The sequence below is a fragment of the Empidonax traillii genome, unplaced genomic scaffold (genome assembly GCF_003031625.1).
Source record: "Empidonax traillii isolate 1590-97213 ecotype Southwest subspecies unplaced genomic scaffold, ASM303162v1 scaffold707:size593822, whole genome shotgun sequence".
Lineage (NCBI taxonomy): Eukaryota > Metazoa > Chordata > Aves > Passeriformes > Tyrannidae > Empidonax > Empidonax traillii.
In genome coordinates, this window is record NW_020955900.1 from 224,713 (window position 1) to 241,586 (window position 16,874).

General features: G+C 38.0%; 1 protein-coding gene across 1 annotated transcript in view; it reads right to left on the minus strand.

Moving 5' to 3' along the window:
- Positions 1–410: 410 nt before the first annotated feature.
- Positions 411–16,874, minus strand: part of HEATR1 (HEAT repeat containing 1) — a 35,962-nt gene continuing 19,498 nt past the window's right edge. Inside the window, exons 25-45 of the mRNA XM_027900106.1 lie at positions 16,355–16,461; positions 15,113–15,256; positions 14,238–14,356; positions 13,866–13,987; positions 12,315–12,443; positions 10,571–10,801; positions 9,760–9,886; positions 9,291–9,457; positions 8,664–8,710; positions 7,745–7,868; positions 6,811–6,951; positions 6,309–6,598; positions 5,371–5,521; positions 4,685–4,843; positions 3,838–3,972; positions 3,473–3,577; positions 3,211–3,379; positions 2,354–2,508; positions 1,833–1,991; positions 1,041–1,149; positions 411–646 (exon numbers count right to left, since the gene is read on the minus strand). Coding sequence (XP_027755907.1) covers positions 558–646; positions 1,041–1,149; positions 1,833–1,991; positions 2,354–2,508; positions 3,211–3,379; positions 3,473–3,577; positions 3,838–3,972; positions 4,685–4,843; positions 5,371–5,521; positions 6,309–6,598; positions 6,811–6,951; positions 7,745–7,868; positions 8,664–8,710; positions 9,291–9,457; positions 9,760–9,886; positions 10,571–10,801; positions 12,315–12,443; positions 13,866–13,987; positions 14,238–14,356; positions 15,113–15,256; positions 16,355–16,461 — 2,979 coding nt within the window. The 3' untranslated portion in view covers positions 411–557. The remainder of the gene's footprint in view (positions 647–1,040; positions 1,150–1,832; positions 1,992–2,353; positions 2,509–3,210; positions 3,380–3,472; positions 3,578–3,837; positions 3,973–4,684; positions 4,844–5,370; positions 5,522–6,308; positions 6,599–6,810; positions 6,952–7,744; positions 7,869–8,663; positions 8,711–9,290; positions 9,458–9,759; positions 9,887–10,570; positions 10,802–12,314; positions 12,444–13,865; positions 13,988–14,237; positions 14,357–15,112; positions 15,257–16,354; positions 16,462–16,874) is intronic.

Consider the following 16,874-nt stretch of genomic DNA (forward strand, 5'->3'; position numbering starts at 1 on the left):
AAATAGGTGGTGAGTTTTTTGGTACATTCATTATCATAACAAGCAATTTATTCTTGAACTTTAACTAAGCAGTCTTCAAAGACTGAAAATCAGATTTAGTTCCTGTATAAATCAGTTTCTTGGAAACTTCCTTTTCAGTATCTTCAGTGGGGTTAGTTTTTACTTCCCCATAAATGATAGAAAGAGCAGATTTTCAGGATTATAGTGCATGGGTCCAGTAAGTACCATGCTTGGAGCATGACAGCCCCTCCACTGGGACAGTAACTGTATGCCCTCAGCACAGTGGAGTTCAGCGAGTCTCACATTTTCACTCTGTGCCCAGCTATCAGAATTTGCTTAGAGCCTGCTCCAGTTTCCCACTTCTAAGAAAAGAGCGGGTGAGGAAAAGTTGTAAGTCCCCAGTCCACCCAGAAATGACAAAACCATATTCTTAAAATATTTTATTAAAAAGTCAAAATCTTGGCTCTGATAAAAATTGTTAAAACAGTTTGCCTGTTAGACTTGAATGTGTGAAGCTAACACAATTCAGACAAAATTTAAAAACAAAGGGCATAAACTTAGAAGTAGCTTTGGAGTGGTTCTCCCAAAATTACTTCCAGTTGTTGAATTGTCTTCTGACACTGCTGCTCAACTTCTTCACATTCATCTAGAAAAAAAAAAAAGGCAGGAATTAAGTAGAACAACGATTACAAAGCGACCCTTTGAAGGCTTTGTCACTCATCAAAACCAGAACCATCTTCAAACATCAGGTATGAAACAATTTTTCAGAAATATTTTGCCACTGAATTAAGCAAATTATTTCTACTGTAACACTGATCTAAAACATACAACTGGTGAGATGTGCACAGGCAACAGCACTGAAGAAACGGCTGTAATTTAACTGAACTTTATGTGTATTGGATATAATCCTTTTAAGTTTGCATCTTGCAGAGTTTAAGCCACTCTATACCAATTAGAAATATTTATAGCAGTTATAGCAATTAGCTTGTCTGAACCTTTGAAACAGGTCACCCTTCACTAATGCCAGTTTAGAACATTACCTTCCATAAGCTCAGCTAAGAATGGAATAGATTCTGGTAGCAGGACAAGGTAGTTCTCCTTCAGTTTTTGTGCAACTTCTATCAAAGCAAGCAGGGAAGCAAATCGGACCTATACCAAAACAATAATCTATGTAAGGAAACAAACATTACCCTACAGTTCCCTGTTCCCCCCTCCCCCCTGCCTTATTTCCATATCAAGGTTGTAATCTCACTTTCATTACCAAAGGAAACTAGTTTTCAGCTCATTTAAATATTAACATCTCGGTTAAGATAATGCCAAATGAAAAATAGGTTGCAAGAAGCAGAGATGTTGCTGAAAGTTATTTGATGTAATGGTCTTTAACCTTCTGGTACAGTGCCACTTCACTGGCATGAGGGCTTAGCTCAGCACTAAGAAAAACCAAGTAACTTTACCTGAATATGTATAACCTGTCAAATAGGAGACAAAACTCTATTATATAATAAACAGGTCTAAAAGCTGATAAATAACTGTCTCCCAGTTCCCCCTCTAAAGTGCCCCTGTCTTTATACACAAACAGATTAGCTCTTATTCCGGCAGTTACCAAATCTTTAAAAAACCTCAAACCACACAGTATGAAAGACGCGGAATACTGACTGCTTACAGTAAGAGCAGAAGAGCATGCTGTACTTGGGAGTACCATAGTACAGCACCAGTATTTGCATTTAGGCTGGTATTTTAGTAATGACTTAAATAAGTTCTGGTTTTGGGCGCCCTGTTCCCATTTTTTAAGACAACAAAGAAAACCAGTTAATATACTGATAGGTCCTAACCTTAGGAGAATTGTGCCTCGTTTTCAGCAGGATTTGGTAGTTCAGTGGTTTCCAAAGAGAATCATCTGCCATTGCCACTGAAAACTGAGCTATGCAGGGTATCAGGTGTTCTGTCACTCTTTCCTGGAACTTCTCATCTCCTCCAAGCACATTTTCTAGCTGTGGAAGTAAAACAGATCCAGGCTCAGATAAACCCAGCCAAAAGCACTTCTAGCTTTGGCTTTCAGGTACTGAAGAGTTAAGTCAAAGAGCATCAGTGAGAAAACACTGGTCTGCAAGAGCTCAACAACATTCATTCTTACAGAATTCTTACAACATTCTTACAGAATGAAGATATTTAGAAAGAGGGTAAAAAAGTAATCAGTAATTTAGAGCCTTAGGCAAAGCAGTTAATACTGTCTGCAGTCCAAAGACAATGAACTAATTCCCCCCTTTTTGTTAACTTGACACCTGATATTTTTAACTATCAGATGGAGGAAAAAACCAAACAGCTATGAATTGTTTTAAGAATTTGTCAATACCTGATCAACCAGAGGCTGCATCAAGGTTTCTGTTCTTTCCTTACTCAGGAACTTCTGGGTGTCAAACAGGAAGAGCTTGTGCAGACAGTCCAAGGTGAACTGCAACAGTAGACAGCTCTTTTCTACGTTATTGTCAGAGTCAAAGAAAGCTTCATCTACACACCAATCAAAGAGAAGAAAAGAAAACCAACAAAATGAAAACACAAAACTTCCTCACAATATAGAAACACTGCTAGTTTGTGAATGTAGCTAATAGTAATTGTGTACTCATCGCTCAGAACAGTAAAGTGGATGCAATATGTTATCTGTCTTTTAGCTGCTGTGCCAGCAGGTCTGCCGCTGCCCTTCACAGACTGATGAGGATAAAAGAGGAATAACCACAGGCTACAGAAAGAGTGCTTGGCCATACCTGTGGATATGAAGAATTTCTTTAGATTACTAAAGCTGGGATGGGCAAATAGTTTCCCATACAAACTAGTAAGAATTATTTTTGCCCAGAAAGCAGAGCCATCTGAATACGCTAGGTAGCATATAAGAGAAGTCGATGAATAAAAAATTAAAAACCCAAATAGAAACAAATCTCCCTCTTTCCACACAATTTCATACTTAGGGAACTCACTGGGACTGACACTGAAAATTTTCATGTGGTCTCAACTTCGTAATGGCAGCCCAGAACCCATGGCTGAAAAATGTCCTTTGGTTCCACCGAGAAAGATGTTCTCACCAGAGAAAGATAGAAGAGAGAAATGACAGGTGTGTGCTGTGAAGTAAATCCTGTAAGACTAAACTTTCAGCAATTATAATTAATTTCTCTGAGCCTGTCCATGTCTCTCTGTAGGCAGGAACGGACAACTTACCAGTTTTAGAAATGTTGACCTGGTTCAGTGTCTCAGCAAATGGCTTCACTAAGTGACCAGCAAACAGGGTGAAGAGACCCTTGAGCTTGTCTGCAATGCAATCGGCTATTCGGTGGAATGTCAGCAGCCTGTCTTTTAAGGTAGACTCTGTTCTGGACCAATCAAAGAGCTGCAAGTGAAAGGCAGATTAGCTCTTTCCTGTGTCTGTGCACTGGAAAATACAAATATGCTAATGCAGGTGAATTACATTTAGACTTCTTACCTTGAAAAAGAGGGGCCTGAAAGAAGCCTCGGAAAGTTTCATAACCATACTTATTAGACAATCAATAATGTAAGCCTCTGTCTTACCAACTTCCTCTAAATCATCCTAGAAGAATCAGAAAACAATTCTAAGTTTGAAATGTAAGAATTTCAGCTTTCAAAGCATGTTTCATTTTTGTCTGTTTCAGACTAAATACTTAACGATCATGTTTTCTACCGCAAGAACGATTCTGGAACAGAGTATTTGATACCTAGAATTTAAGAGCACATTTGCAATGGAATCCACTAATATTTTTTTTCCCAACAGATAGAATTAGCACATGGAGGCGTAGCTGCTGCTGCTGCTCATCCCCACAACCAAGCTACCTGGGCATGGTCTGTTCGGAAGTCCAGGACTTTAATGAAAAACGCTGTAAGTTCAGGCTGATGGGAGATCAGGTGCTCCTTCTCCATAGCAACAATGTGCTCCCTCAAAATGTTCATAAGGGGACCCAGGCAGCTCTGTCAAAACATAAGCAAGGCAATGCAAAGGCAACTGTGACATTGACAGTAACTGAGAACCATAAGTGGGGAACTGGATTTTTGCAGTTAGCACATTTACTCATTAAAATGCTGTCAATAAAATAGATAACCCTTTTCCTGTATTTTGGGGGGCTTAAGTTAGTAGGATTCCTGAAAAGAGTTTGATCCCCCCCCCTCCAATAATAGAAATAATTCTGAATCAACTCATGTTCCCAGAATATAAATAAAGGCCTTTATGAGTGGGATGATCTCATCTAGCATGCTAAGGACATTAAACTGATGGAATTCTCCCAGGTCTACCTTTCCCAAATCAGTGTTGCAGTACACAACAAAAGAGAGACAATATAAAGACTGTGCTAGTCTGGGCTAGCTGGGATGGAGTTAATTTTCTCCATAGCAGCTGTGCTATGAAGAATGGTGCTGTGTTTTAGATCTGTGACCAAAACAATGCCGATTACACAGCGGTGTTTTAGCTGTTGCTGAGCAGTGCTTGGACAGTGTTAAAACTTCCCTTGTTTCTCACTCTGCTGCCCCAGTGAGCAGGCTGATGGTGGGCAAGACGTTGGGAGGGGACACAGCCAAGACAGATGAACCAAATTTTGCACTGCTTGTTTCCTTTCTTTCTTTTTATTTTTTTTTTTTTAATTTCTTCTTTATCACAATGCAAAAGGATGAAAAAAAAAATGCTTACCTTGCGGGTATGTGCCACTTCACTGTAACACTTGGTAACTGCAGGCAAGAATATTCGGGGAGCAAGCCTTGTAGCTAGGATAGTTTTCAGCGATGCTACACGTAAGCTTATCTGGGAAGAAGGACCAAACTCGGCCACAATCTTTTCCAAGCGGACAACCTATCAGGAATTGCAACAAAAGTCAGGCCCACTTAAAGCAACTGCAGAACTTATTTTACAGTGGTTGTCTGTTGCAAATGTCAGATGGGAATTTTGCTGTTTGCACCACTTGAAGCACCTTACATTAAGTTGTCTTGTGTGCAGAGCTTTGCTGTCTTCAGAAGACAAACACTGAAAAAACGTGCATGTCAGCGTCAGAGGGTAAGAATTACTCTAACAAGAGCTGTTAGATACACATTTGAGAAGATTGTGGATGTTACAGAAGGATTTTTTGGGATTCCTCTCCTTTTTCAAAGAGGCAAACTATAACCCATCAGAGGGAAGAGTAGGAGATGCTTTTATATTCTGTACCTGAGTTATATGCATAAGGAAATAAGTAGAAGACTAGTACGTTATGACCTTTCACACAATTGAAACACATTCCTACTACAGTTTCAGAGAGATAAAAAGTGATCTCTATGGCTTCTCCTGGGATTTGGGCATATCTCATCCCCCCTTTACATATCTGTAGGAGTCACATAGCTCACCTGCAACAAGCAATCCAGAAGGTAAGGACTAAGGAAGTGTGGTAGTGTTTCTGCAACCTTAAGCAGAGCAGTGACAGCACTCAGCAAGTAAATCTCATTGGAGACAAGCTCCTTCTTACTTTTTAGAGTCTTCAACAGTGCCGGCATCAGCCTGTGAATATCCAAGCATAAACAGAGAAAGGTGAAATAACTGACCATTTGGAAGTACGTTTCCAATCAAATAAATCCATCCATTAGGCCTGCAGGGACAATTCTCACATAATTTTTGCATGTGTATTTGAGAAAACTCAGTATATTCTGGGCTTCTCTGCCGTATTTTTTTTTTTGAAGCTAGTGAAGGATACTAGGTTCAGAAACACGGAGTCATAGAATGATTTTGGTCAGAGGGGATCTTGAGGATCATCTAGTCCAACCTCTCTGCCATAGAGAGGGACAGCTTTCACAAGGTTTTAACAGGTTGTTTAAAGACTTACCTTTGAAGATTAAATAACAATAATAAACGTATATTCGTAATGAGATAAACCGGTCTTAAAAGTAACAAGTTAGATGCTTGAATTCTTCTTGAATAGGGAGAATAAAATAATGTGGTATGCAGGGTTTTCAACTGTACTCATTTTCATGTTTTTAAAAGCAATCTATTCAATACAGAATATGGTCTGACTTTTCTAAAGCCATAAAAATTATCTCTTTGGTCAAAGTAGCAGAATCCATAAGGAATTCTACTGTAGATTGTTAAAGTCTTGCAATTTGCCCACTAGCTTCTCAGTTCTATGACCAGGAAGCACCTTGAAACACTACAAATACTTTTATTCTTATCTACACAAAACACACATGTGGGCAGCCTGCCACCTGGCCTTCATCAGCATTCCTTCAGTAATGCATTTTAGTGCAACTAATTCCTGCTATAATTGGTTCTGTTAAAAAGAACCCAAAGGTACCTTGGAAGATGAGGTATTGCTTGGGCTTTCAGTGTACAGGTGACCTCAGCTATACAGAGCAAAGCACTTCCCATCACATTTTTCTCCTCCTTCTCTGAAGAAATAAGATCAACGGCAGTTTTCAGAACAGGTACAAACGGTGCTGGATTTTCTGTCCCAAAACCTTTGCAGAGTAGTTTGAGACTGAACAAAGCAGTCTGCCTGTTGATGGCTTGCTCCTCCTCTTCCTCCTTTCTTTTACACGTCACAATAGCAATGAGCTCAGGAACTAGCTCTAAGAGCTGCAGGATCTGAGAGGACAAGAGCACACACGCGTTAGGCATATAATTAGAAACTCAGGACCTGCAAGGTAACTGCTGGCAGGTATCCTCCTTCTCACCACTCAAGGGCTGCCTACCAGGCTTGGCACGGGTACTTGGCAGCTTTACACAGAGCCAAGCATTTCTAAATCAATCTCTGGGTACTTTTGCTAAAGGAACTGGGTTTAATCACTTTGCCTCACCTGGCTCTTCTGCCACTTCGTGCGCTGCTGCACCTTATTGTTCAGAAGGTCCATGGCCTTGCGCCTCACAGATGGCAGCTGATTCTTCATCAGTCCCCCAATCACAGGGATGAAGGTTTCTGTTGGCAATAAGGCATTGACCTACAAGAAAACACAAACAAAACGACATAATAAAAGCTCTTCCATGCACTGAGACATGGTAGCCTCAAAATACAACAGGCAAACTTGCTTCAACTTCCTTCATGGGTTTCAGCATCAAAGAAGAGAAGATGGGCTGTATCTGAGGCAGGTAAAGCAACAAAGCAGGTTCCTGTCAGTCTGTGCTTACTGGCTGCTAAGCAGTTACGATATGCTAGCTCTGAGATTTCCTCAGCAATTGCTTTTGTCTACACTGCTGAGCTATCCCTCCTTACCCTAGAACAGTTCTGCCAGTGCCCTCTGCATGTATGTCATGAAGACTGGAGTATGCTTCACAGGCAAAAAAAAATTGAAGCTGTAAAAGCACTCCAAAACATGCTCCAAAGCATGCAACGAGAGAGCCAGTCCAACTCTACAAATATACTTCTAATCAGAAAAATACTAGAAAGAAAAGAATAGGGATGTGTATTTCTTCATGGAATTTAAAGCAGTTCCATTAGCATTATTAACTTTAGGAGTTAACAGTGAGAAATGCTGCCAAAAGCCATTCTTCTCCACCAGACAGATAGTGAAATGACTCCTTACAGCCAGAATACTAAAAAAAGGAAATAAGCATTCCTGATTTTTTTCCCCTGTTTTTTCTAAGAAGCTGTTAGCTGTACTTATTTTTCAGGTGAGTTTAAACTCATGATGCACCAGGTTGCAGAATCCAACATGAAATCCTACAGTTTATAATCATACTAATAAGCAAAAGCATAAATGTGCCACTGCTGACTTGAGGGCTAATGGGACATACTTTATCCAGCATATCATAGCACTTGCTAAGCAGAACCCTCCAAAATTTGGCTGTTGGCTTGTCCACGTTTCCTTCCACTGAAGATGCCACAGTGTTTATATAGTGAAGAACTTCTTCCAATAGCCTAGAAAGGAAGTGTATTTTAATAAGTAACAAGGAGACTCGAGAAGACCACTTATTACCAGAAAGCATAAAATTTCACAAGACAACAAAAATAAAAGGAAATGCAACAGCTAATGGAGAGACTAGCAGATCATGTCCACTATGTCCTTAAAGTTGTCTACCTGGTACCCCCAACTACACACAACAGTAGTTCTGCTTAAAAACTCAGCTTTAAAACAAAAACAGCCTGGGAAGATACAGGTGTTTAAAGACAAGTGTTGTAGAAACACAGCATTTAAAATAAATCCTACACCCTTTTTCTCCCAGAACAAATATAAAAGTTAGGCCTCTGCAAAAGAAACCCTCAGTTTTGCATCATTGGCTTTTACATCACAATGGCTACAAGTGTGATCTGTGATCTCTAGTACTGTTATTACACCAGTATAGGGGCAAAGATTTTTTTTACCCTACTAATGAAGCAATAAATTTTGCTAAAAATCTGGAATTCTTTTAGCGACTCAATCATAAATAGCATGGTAATTATCACCAAGTATGTAAATAAGCACTATCAAAAATACAAAAAGATACTGGGTACAGTAATCTTTCAGAAATAAAACACCCCACATTCTATTGAGAGGAAAACACAAACCAAAACAAAACCCAAGTAACTTGCACATAATAAATACTGCTGGTTGCAAAGGACATGGAAGAAAGTTGCTTTGGGGAAAAAGATATTCTAATGGGACTACACTTGGAAAATATTCCCAGGTTGCAGTAAAAACTAAAAATATGAGGAGTGGAGCAGATTTAAACATACCTCTGTTCCAACTCCTGAAGCTCTTCTGTTTCTTCACATTCAACTATCTAGTTTAAAAAGCAGGAAGGAAAATGTTAAATGTGAAAACTTACTTCCCCTCATTAAACTAATATTCCAGAATACACAAATTTGTTTAGAATTAAGTGTCCTCTAACATGGTAATTATGAGGCCCCACATTTGTACTTGAGCCATCATTCTAGAAGAAAATCTGAGAAACTTGGGCCATCACAGTAACAAATACATTTCATGCTGGTGGATGACGTGCAGCTGAAAAACTGGGATTACAGCCAGCTAGAGTCGGAGCCTAAAATTTGTAGCATTTTGTCTTTTCAGGTAGTAGCATGAATCGTGAATCCTACAGCAAACTTGGATTTACACAAATAGAGTCTATCTAGAAAAGCCTTATTAAAAATAATTAACATTACTGAGAAGTTAAAAAACTGTATCAGTAAAGGTGTCAGCAAGATGCACTGGACAGTGTATTCTTTCACACCTTTGAATATAAAGTCATACTAAAAAGTAAATTAACCTCATCTTTTACATTTATCAACTAAAAAACCCTCATATATTACAGTATGACACAATTATTTAATGTGGTCAGTTTAAAAGCAATCTGCTATTTTTACCTTTTTTACAAAGCTCTGAGAGGACAGAAGTTGTGACATGAAGGAGACTGACAAGAATTTGAAATGCCGAAGTTGTTTGTCGGAGTGAGACTCCACATTAAAGAGCTGCCCATCCTGATTTTTTGGTTTTGTCTTGCATGTTCCCGACTTTTTTGGCCCAGGATCATCTGTTGAAAACATTCACAAAATAAATTTGAGTCCAAGAGAAAAAGATATTTAATTTCTGATCACAGAAACAAAGTAAAATTACAGCTGCTCAGAACACCATCCAGTCTAGCCTGGAACATTTCCAGGGATGGGGCAACCACCACCCTCTCTGGGCAACCTGTTCCAGTGTTTCTCCACTCTCAAAATAAATTTCTTCCTTATATCTAGTCTGAATAAACCCGCTTTTAGTTCAAAACCATTACTTCTTGTCCCTGGTAATGGAAAAGTTTACAAGCATTTGTTGGCTTTGTTTTGTGGTTACCTTCTTTGTTCTCTGGCAGCTCTGTCAAGTACTGGATTATTTTCATCATGCTCTGGAACTGTGAACGTACATTAAATTCGCAGCAGATGAAAATCCAAAATTCAGTGTCTGCTTCCAGAACTGCATCCTGTCGATGGTTTAGAAACAAAAAAAGAAACATTTGAAGAATTAAAAAAAAAATTAGTAATGATAAAAAAGACTCAAAAACTCCTTAGTGAGTTTGTGAAAATGCCATGCTGAGCTGGACACTGCCAGGATTAACACCAAGGGTAATAGCAGCAAGCTCTTGGAGAGATCATAGTTTCAGAGGGTGTAGAGAGAGATTAAACGGCTGCAGCAGAGACTGTTGTATCTTCTCAGACACATGTTACTATAAGAGTTCTTTTAGTTTTGCCCATAAACTACCCTTTCATCTAATCTGAGGGCCTGCCTACACAAAAACATAACAGAGCTTTTTACTTGGTCTATACAGGAAGACCAGTATCATGTTTCAAAAACAATTCAAGGAAAAAGACCCAACCTCTGTAAAACTGAAGCACTTCATAATTACCCAATCAGCTCTTCAGGCCAAGGATTGGTGTACAATGTGATCTGATTTATTGTTCAGGCTCCAGGACAAAACAATACTGTTTGTGCACTACAAACCACAGCCAACACCACCAGCAGGTTCTGCTATAGGACAAGCTCAGAGCTCACTGCCTTTTTCAGCATAACCCAGGGGCTTATCCTGAACCTTCTTAAAGGCAAAAATCAAACAGAAAGGGGAAGATCAGTCTCTCAAGGGAAAAGTTGACTCCATCAGTCTGCTAACCTTGTCTGTGCTGGACGTTGCTGTCACAGTTTTGGTCACGTACTGCTCGAACAGCAGCACCAGGAGCACCCAGAGGAACTTGTCTCCCCCCACCGTGGTGATGAGCTGGGACAGGATGGGCAGGCGCCGGTGCTCCGGCACATGGGGCAGGGCATCCACAAACACACGGATGATCTTTATCACCACCTCTTCCACACTGCCCGAGGACTCTGACAAATCGCTGTCTTCAGCCTGTGCACAAACAGGTACAGCAGCTCAAACAGGTTATTGCAGACGGGTGTAAGTTCTTCCTCGTAATTTCACAAAACGGGAGAAAGCACCACGTGCCAGATAACAGCACTGCTAAGTGCGGAATCCCAACGGAAATGTAAGTGCTTCACAGTTAAGTTTTCAGTCACACAGTTCCTTTTCAGTGTCAAAGGAAGATGCTTCAAAATAAAAGGGAAAAAAAAAAAGAAAAAGAGAGAAAAAAAGGGAAGAAAAAGACAAGGGAAAAAAGGAATAAAAAGGAAAAAAGAAAATAAGGAAGAAAAAGAATAAAAAAGGAATAGAAAGGAAAAAAAGGAAGAAAAGGGAAAAAAAGGAAAACAGGAAGAAAAAGAATTAAAAAAAAGGAATAAAAAGGAAAAAAAGGAAAAAAGGAAGGAAAGGGAAAAAAGGAAAAAAGGAATAAAATAAAAAAGAAAAAGCAGAAAAGAAAAAAGGAAAAAAAGAGAAAACCTGCTATTTGGCATGAGCTGAAACAAACAGGAATTTAAGAGAAAGTGATGCCACATCCTGCTGAAAACTTTGCCTGTAATTCTGGTATTCAATGGCCTAGTAAAAATCATATACATAGTCTACGTGTTCTCAGGCAAGTAACATTAGGCTCTTGCCACGTGTAATAATTGTGTGTGCTGTGAATAACTTGTCACAGAAACTTGTGTTTGCTATGAAAAGTTTTGGATAAAAAAATACTGTTGTGGGTTTACAACCCACAACAAATACATAAAAATAGAGATAACAACTTGATTTCTTCAACAGAGAACTGCAAGAGGATGAAAAACATGTATACATATTAAAAATACTCTGGGAAATCCCCAGCCCATTGTTAGAAGACAATATTTTTTCCAATTCATTTTTACGTAAGAAATTTATATAGCACTTTTTATGTTTGATCTATTAACAATCTAGAATTAAGATTTATTAGGTGCAAGTGAAATCTAAATGAAAAAAAACCTTTGAAAACAACAATATATTTTTGTTTCAGTTTATAGCCATTAATGTAAGCTTTCCAGACAAAACCAAGAAAAGCCCCCAAAACACCAGCTGGAATTAAAAAAACATTCGTCAAATACTATACCTTTCCACTTCTTTCACACCATGTCTACTATTGATATGACTATGTCATATTATTATAGGACTAATGACCAGTTTTTACTTCCAGTGGTTCCTCTACTGAACTTGCCTGTTATTTTTATGATGAAAAACTTGAATTTAAAGTATGTTTCAAGTCCTCTTCATGTATACAGTTCTGATAATTTTGGCTAAACCATTTATAAAGTGCAGAAACCCAAAAGCCTGAAAAGAAGCACTAGTCTGATGAACTCAGTTGGTAAGACACAAAGAAGGCTGTTAATATAGTTACTACATATAATCTATCTAAAAATAATCCTAGAATAGGTGAAAACTTATTCTGCCATCGATATTCTAAATAATTTACTCTACTTAATTAATAATCTTTCCATTAGGTAGACAAATTTACCTGAATAAGAGCAGGAATAACCATCTGCACTGTCTTGTTAATTACTTGGAAAGTGTAAGTATCATCCAGACGCAAGACATTTGCTCCCATGAATGTAAAAATGGGCATAATGTTATGAAGAACTTTATCCTGGAAAAGAACAGATGAAATTAGTTTATCCTACTATGCATATTATACCTTAAGGCATTCCTCATTCCCACAAATGCCACTAGATTCCTATAATTAAAAAAAAGGAGAATCATGAGTATGTTCCAAAATCTCCCTAAACTAATTTTAAATGTATACTGTTCCTTAATACTACTTACTATGTGACTGGCATAGTTCTAAATATTATTTAGAAACCAAGACACTTCCAAGCAATTAATTAAAGAGTGGAAATGGAGTGTTTAGTCTGATGAAAAAACTCTTGTATCCTTCCACTCAGAGACATGGTAATATAAGAAGCAAAAGCAGCTATGAGGAGATTTGCAGAAGCACAAATGTGATTGTGGCACAGATTCCAGTCATTTTCATACCTTTCCCACTCACCCATATTTTTATATCTGTAAAACATCTACAATTATACAATGCAAATCAAACGTGCTCATTTAAATTTTTGGCTTTTCAAGGCCCTAAATTATAACCACAGTAATTAATTTTAAGAGAGCAGGATTAGAGGTGTCACCTAGCTCAAAGTTAGTTTCCTAGATTTTGCCAGAAATTATGAAACTTAGAGCAAGAAATTAAGGGAACATTTTTCATTCAGTGAATGGAAGAAGTGTTTCATATATTAAGAGAGAGATGAGACTGATACAAAATGTTTCTTTGTATTCTAGCCTTGAAAATCTTGTAAACAAACACTTGGTTCTATAGCGGGTTATGGTAGTAAGATGAAGACAAAATAAAAAACAAACAATAAAACCACAAAATCCTCCAAAAATTTGTCAAAAACATTACAGTTTTGCCTTTTGGAAAAAATGCTCTTTCGAAGTGTGTGAAATACTGAGGTAAATATAAAGATGCAAACTGAGTTTGATACATCTGGATACATTTTGCTGCTTTTATAGTTTCAAAACAAAAAAATCTTACTTAGAAGAATGTACAGTCAAATTTCAATCCATAGAAGAAAAAGCCTGTTTCTCATTCAATTAAAATCAGACCAATCTGGTTTTATCATTAACTACAACTACATTTTTCAGTGTTGTACAAGATAGAAACTGTAAGAACACGTGCTATCAGGCCAGGTGTTTTCTCTCTTTATACAAAAAAGCAGGAGAAAGAAGAAACAAGGCATGAGAATGGTGACCACAGTGAGAAAATGAGGCAGGGCTGTTGACAGAAAGCTTCTTCCATTTCTAATGTGCTCCACTGTAAAGCCACAAACAGTGACCAAAGCATCAAGTCAGAAGTTATTTTCAAGTAAAATGGAATAAAAAGCCATAAAAGGGGAGGCAACCTGTATATTTTGCCTGAAAGTTTCTCTCCATAGAACAGCTCTGTATGTTCATCACTCTACCCAACATGTGGAACCCGAAGAGAAGAGCTGACCCATAAATTTCAGGTGCTACTTACGGGAAACATTCCAGCAACAGCACCAAGGAGCAGCAGTGCATGGTGGTGCGTCTGGGGCATTTTAGATATCCTGATGCACTGAACTATCAGTTCCACGTTGAATTTTTCTTTGTCAAGGATATCTGCAAGTAAAAAAACATTCACTGTTTAAGACTTTAAAGGTCAACCACATAGGAATGAACAGTACACAGCACTGGTTTCAATTTGCATAATTAACGGATCTACAAAAAATTATTAGGAAGGCAAACTTGTATACTCTTATGGAGGAATCTCTCCTCAATAATACAGTGTGGACTAAAAAAAAAAAATTTAGAGACCATTGTTTTAATGCAGTCCTTAGAAGTACTAAGAAATGATTCTGATGATTTTTACCTGCTGGGACCTTGCTACCATTGGATGACAATTTCTGACAGATGCTTAGCAGGCAGCTGAGGATAAGCTGCTTTGTATATTCCATATTTTCTGCTTCTGATGCCATAGGTTCCAGACACCTATACATTGAGGAAACAACGTGGAGATTAAAAAAGGAGACAGAAAAATAAGAGACCAAACTGCATATTAAGACACAAATAAAATACCGTAATCTTAATTCTGCAGAAGTTCTAAATCAAAGCTTCTAAAAAACCTTTGCCAAAAAGCATCTCTTCTTTTTTTGTTGTTTTCAACTGCATCAACTGGTCTTATAAAAGACATCTATCAAAGCACTGTCAAAAGTGTAAGTATAACCTGAACTATGACTGCCAGTCTATGTAAAGGAAGTCATAAGGAAAGAAAAATACCCAATCTATATGTAAACTTTCCTAAGTGTCTGGAGATAGGGCTGGCAGGAAAAGCAATAGTTTTCCTAGGTTGCACTGGATGGACAAAGACTGTTCCACCATGCCTTGGGAGGAATTTTAAAGCTTAGCTCTGTTGAAGACACAATTCTTGTCAATTGTGCCAGTTTTAATCCTTCTTGCCAATCCCAACCCCTCTGTCAGACAGACACAGTTTTCAAATAAAAGCTATGCATCAGGTAAAAATCTTAAAAAAGCCCATCACATTGTTTAAAAGGAAAAAAAATCATCATAACTTCCCATTTCCCTCCTCTGATTTACCTAAAAAAAAGTTCAAGCAAAAAGGCAAGCTAAATTACAAGACATGGCAACAAAGCAGACAGAACAGAGTAGCCAACATTTTAATGCTTTGGAGTGCTTTGCTGCACTTGAGAGGGCTCAAGAACTCCTGGGTAATGGGAGCACCATTACCTGCTCAGCAGGTTAAAAAGAGCAGGTACCAATGCCTGCGGACGTCGAAGCTTCTTCTTGTGCTGCAGTAATTCCAGAATAAGCATAACCCTCTGCCAGCTGAAGTGGCTTGTTTCTGGTGCCAATTCTCCATCTTGAGGCTTTCTAAAAAGATAAGACAAACAACGAGGATATACATTTGCAAAAGAAATAGTACAGTGTTTCAGAGAACACACACAAAAGTAATTAAAAAAAGGCAAACTTTCTTTCACATAGTAATGTCTTTGCTGCTCCTGGGAGAGGTGGCAATGTGTGGGCTTTGGATTGAAGCAGCAACACATTTTAAACAATCAACAGAAAATTCAGACCATACTCGAAAAAACAAACAAGTACAGCATGCCTTCTGTGTATACAAAGATTGTACATAATGAAGACTACTGTTGGAAAAAAATAAAGCCTATTACCAAATAAATATCCAATAGATGATCTGCTTGCCATCCAGGAAACCTGCATCTTTGGAACTACTAGTGGTTAACACACTGACTAAGCAGGCATTTGGGGTGTGTGCGAGCTTGTGTGTTTATAAACTCTGACAGATACAATTTACAGACGGATCAATCTAATAGGTGATGAGTGTTAAAAAAGGTCAAGGGAGGAAAATAAGAACAGCTTTTCTAAATCAAACCAACTATTGTAGGTCAAACTAGGTCAATATCCCGTTTCAACAAAGGCTGAAAGACAATGTTTAAAGAAGAGATTAAGTACAGTGGACAAAGCAGCTCTTTCCTTAGGAGAACTGAGAGACAAAGATCTACAAGACAAAGATCTAAAAATTACTGATTATATTACTGTTTTAACAAAAACAAAATACTGTTTTTCAGTCAACTAATAGGAGTATTTTGATGAGCATCTGTAGGTTTCAGCCATGTGTGTGTAATCTGTCCATGTATCTATATTACAAACCAAGTTCAATATCAACAAAAATGAATCTTGTTCAACTGTGTCAAGCCAGATTCTATAAAAGCAAATGTCAAGATTAAAAATGCTGATGTTTTTTTTTTAATTTTAACTGTTCTTCCATCTGTTCTCAAACAGCAACATGAATTGTTTTTCCCCTGCCAAAAGTAGCTCAGAGTTATTTTACTGTGCAGGGGAAAAGAAGAAAGAGATGTTTATGCTTCCAATACAAACTATGCAATGTATTAAGACAAGTGTTGTTTTCAAACTGTACAGATAATATTTGTGGGTTTCTAGTTATTTTACCTCTGTTGCTGCATTTTCTGCCTTCTAGTTTGTTGAACAGTGGCAAGACCTTTCGTTTTCTCAGGAGGCTCCAGTTCTTTGACAATCTGCTCAGCACACACTGTAATCTGAAACAAAACAATAATGCAAGCACCAATGAACTATGTGTCACGTCATATATCTGTGTTCCCTCCTTTTTTTAAAAACACATCCCTTTCATGCACATACAGATATATAATCCACACATTCAAGTCATATCCCAGAAGATGAAAATCAGCGCAGCAGAAAGAAGTGAATTCTGAAGAATTATTTTACTTAGTGTAGTAAATGACTGATACATGGCTTTTAAAGAAATAGCTTCTAAAAGCGGTCATTTAAGAAATTTTCCATGCCATTAACACCACTCTATTATTTGACAAACAGTTTCTGATTCCTTTCACGCTATAAATGATATAAACAACAAGTGTTACTGAACGCAGCAGCACAAAATCGCACTGCAACAGGTTTGAACATATTTCTGTGATCTGGAGTTTGCCACTTA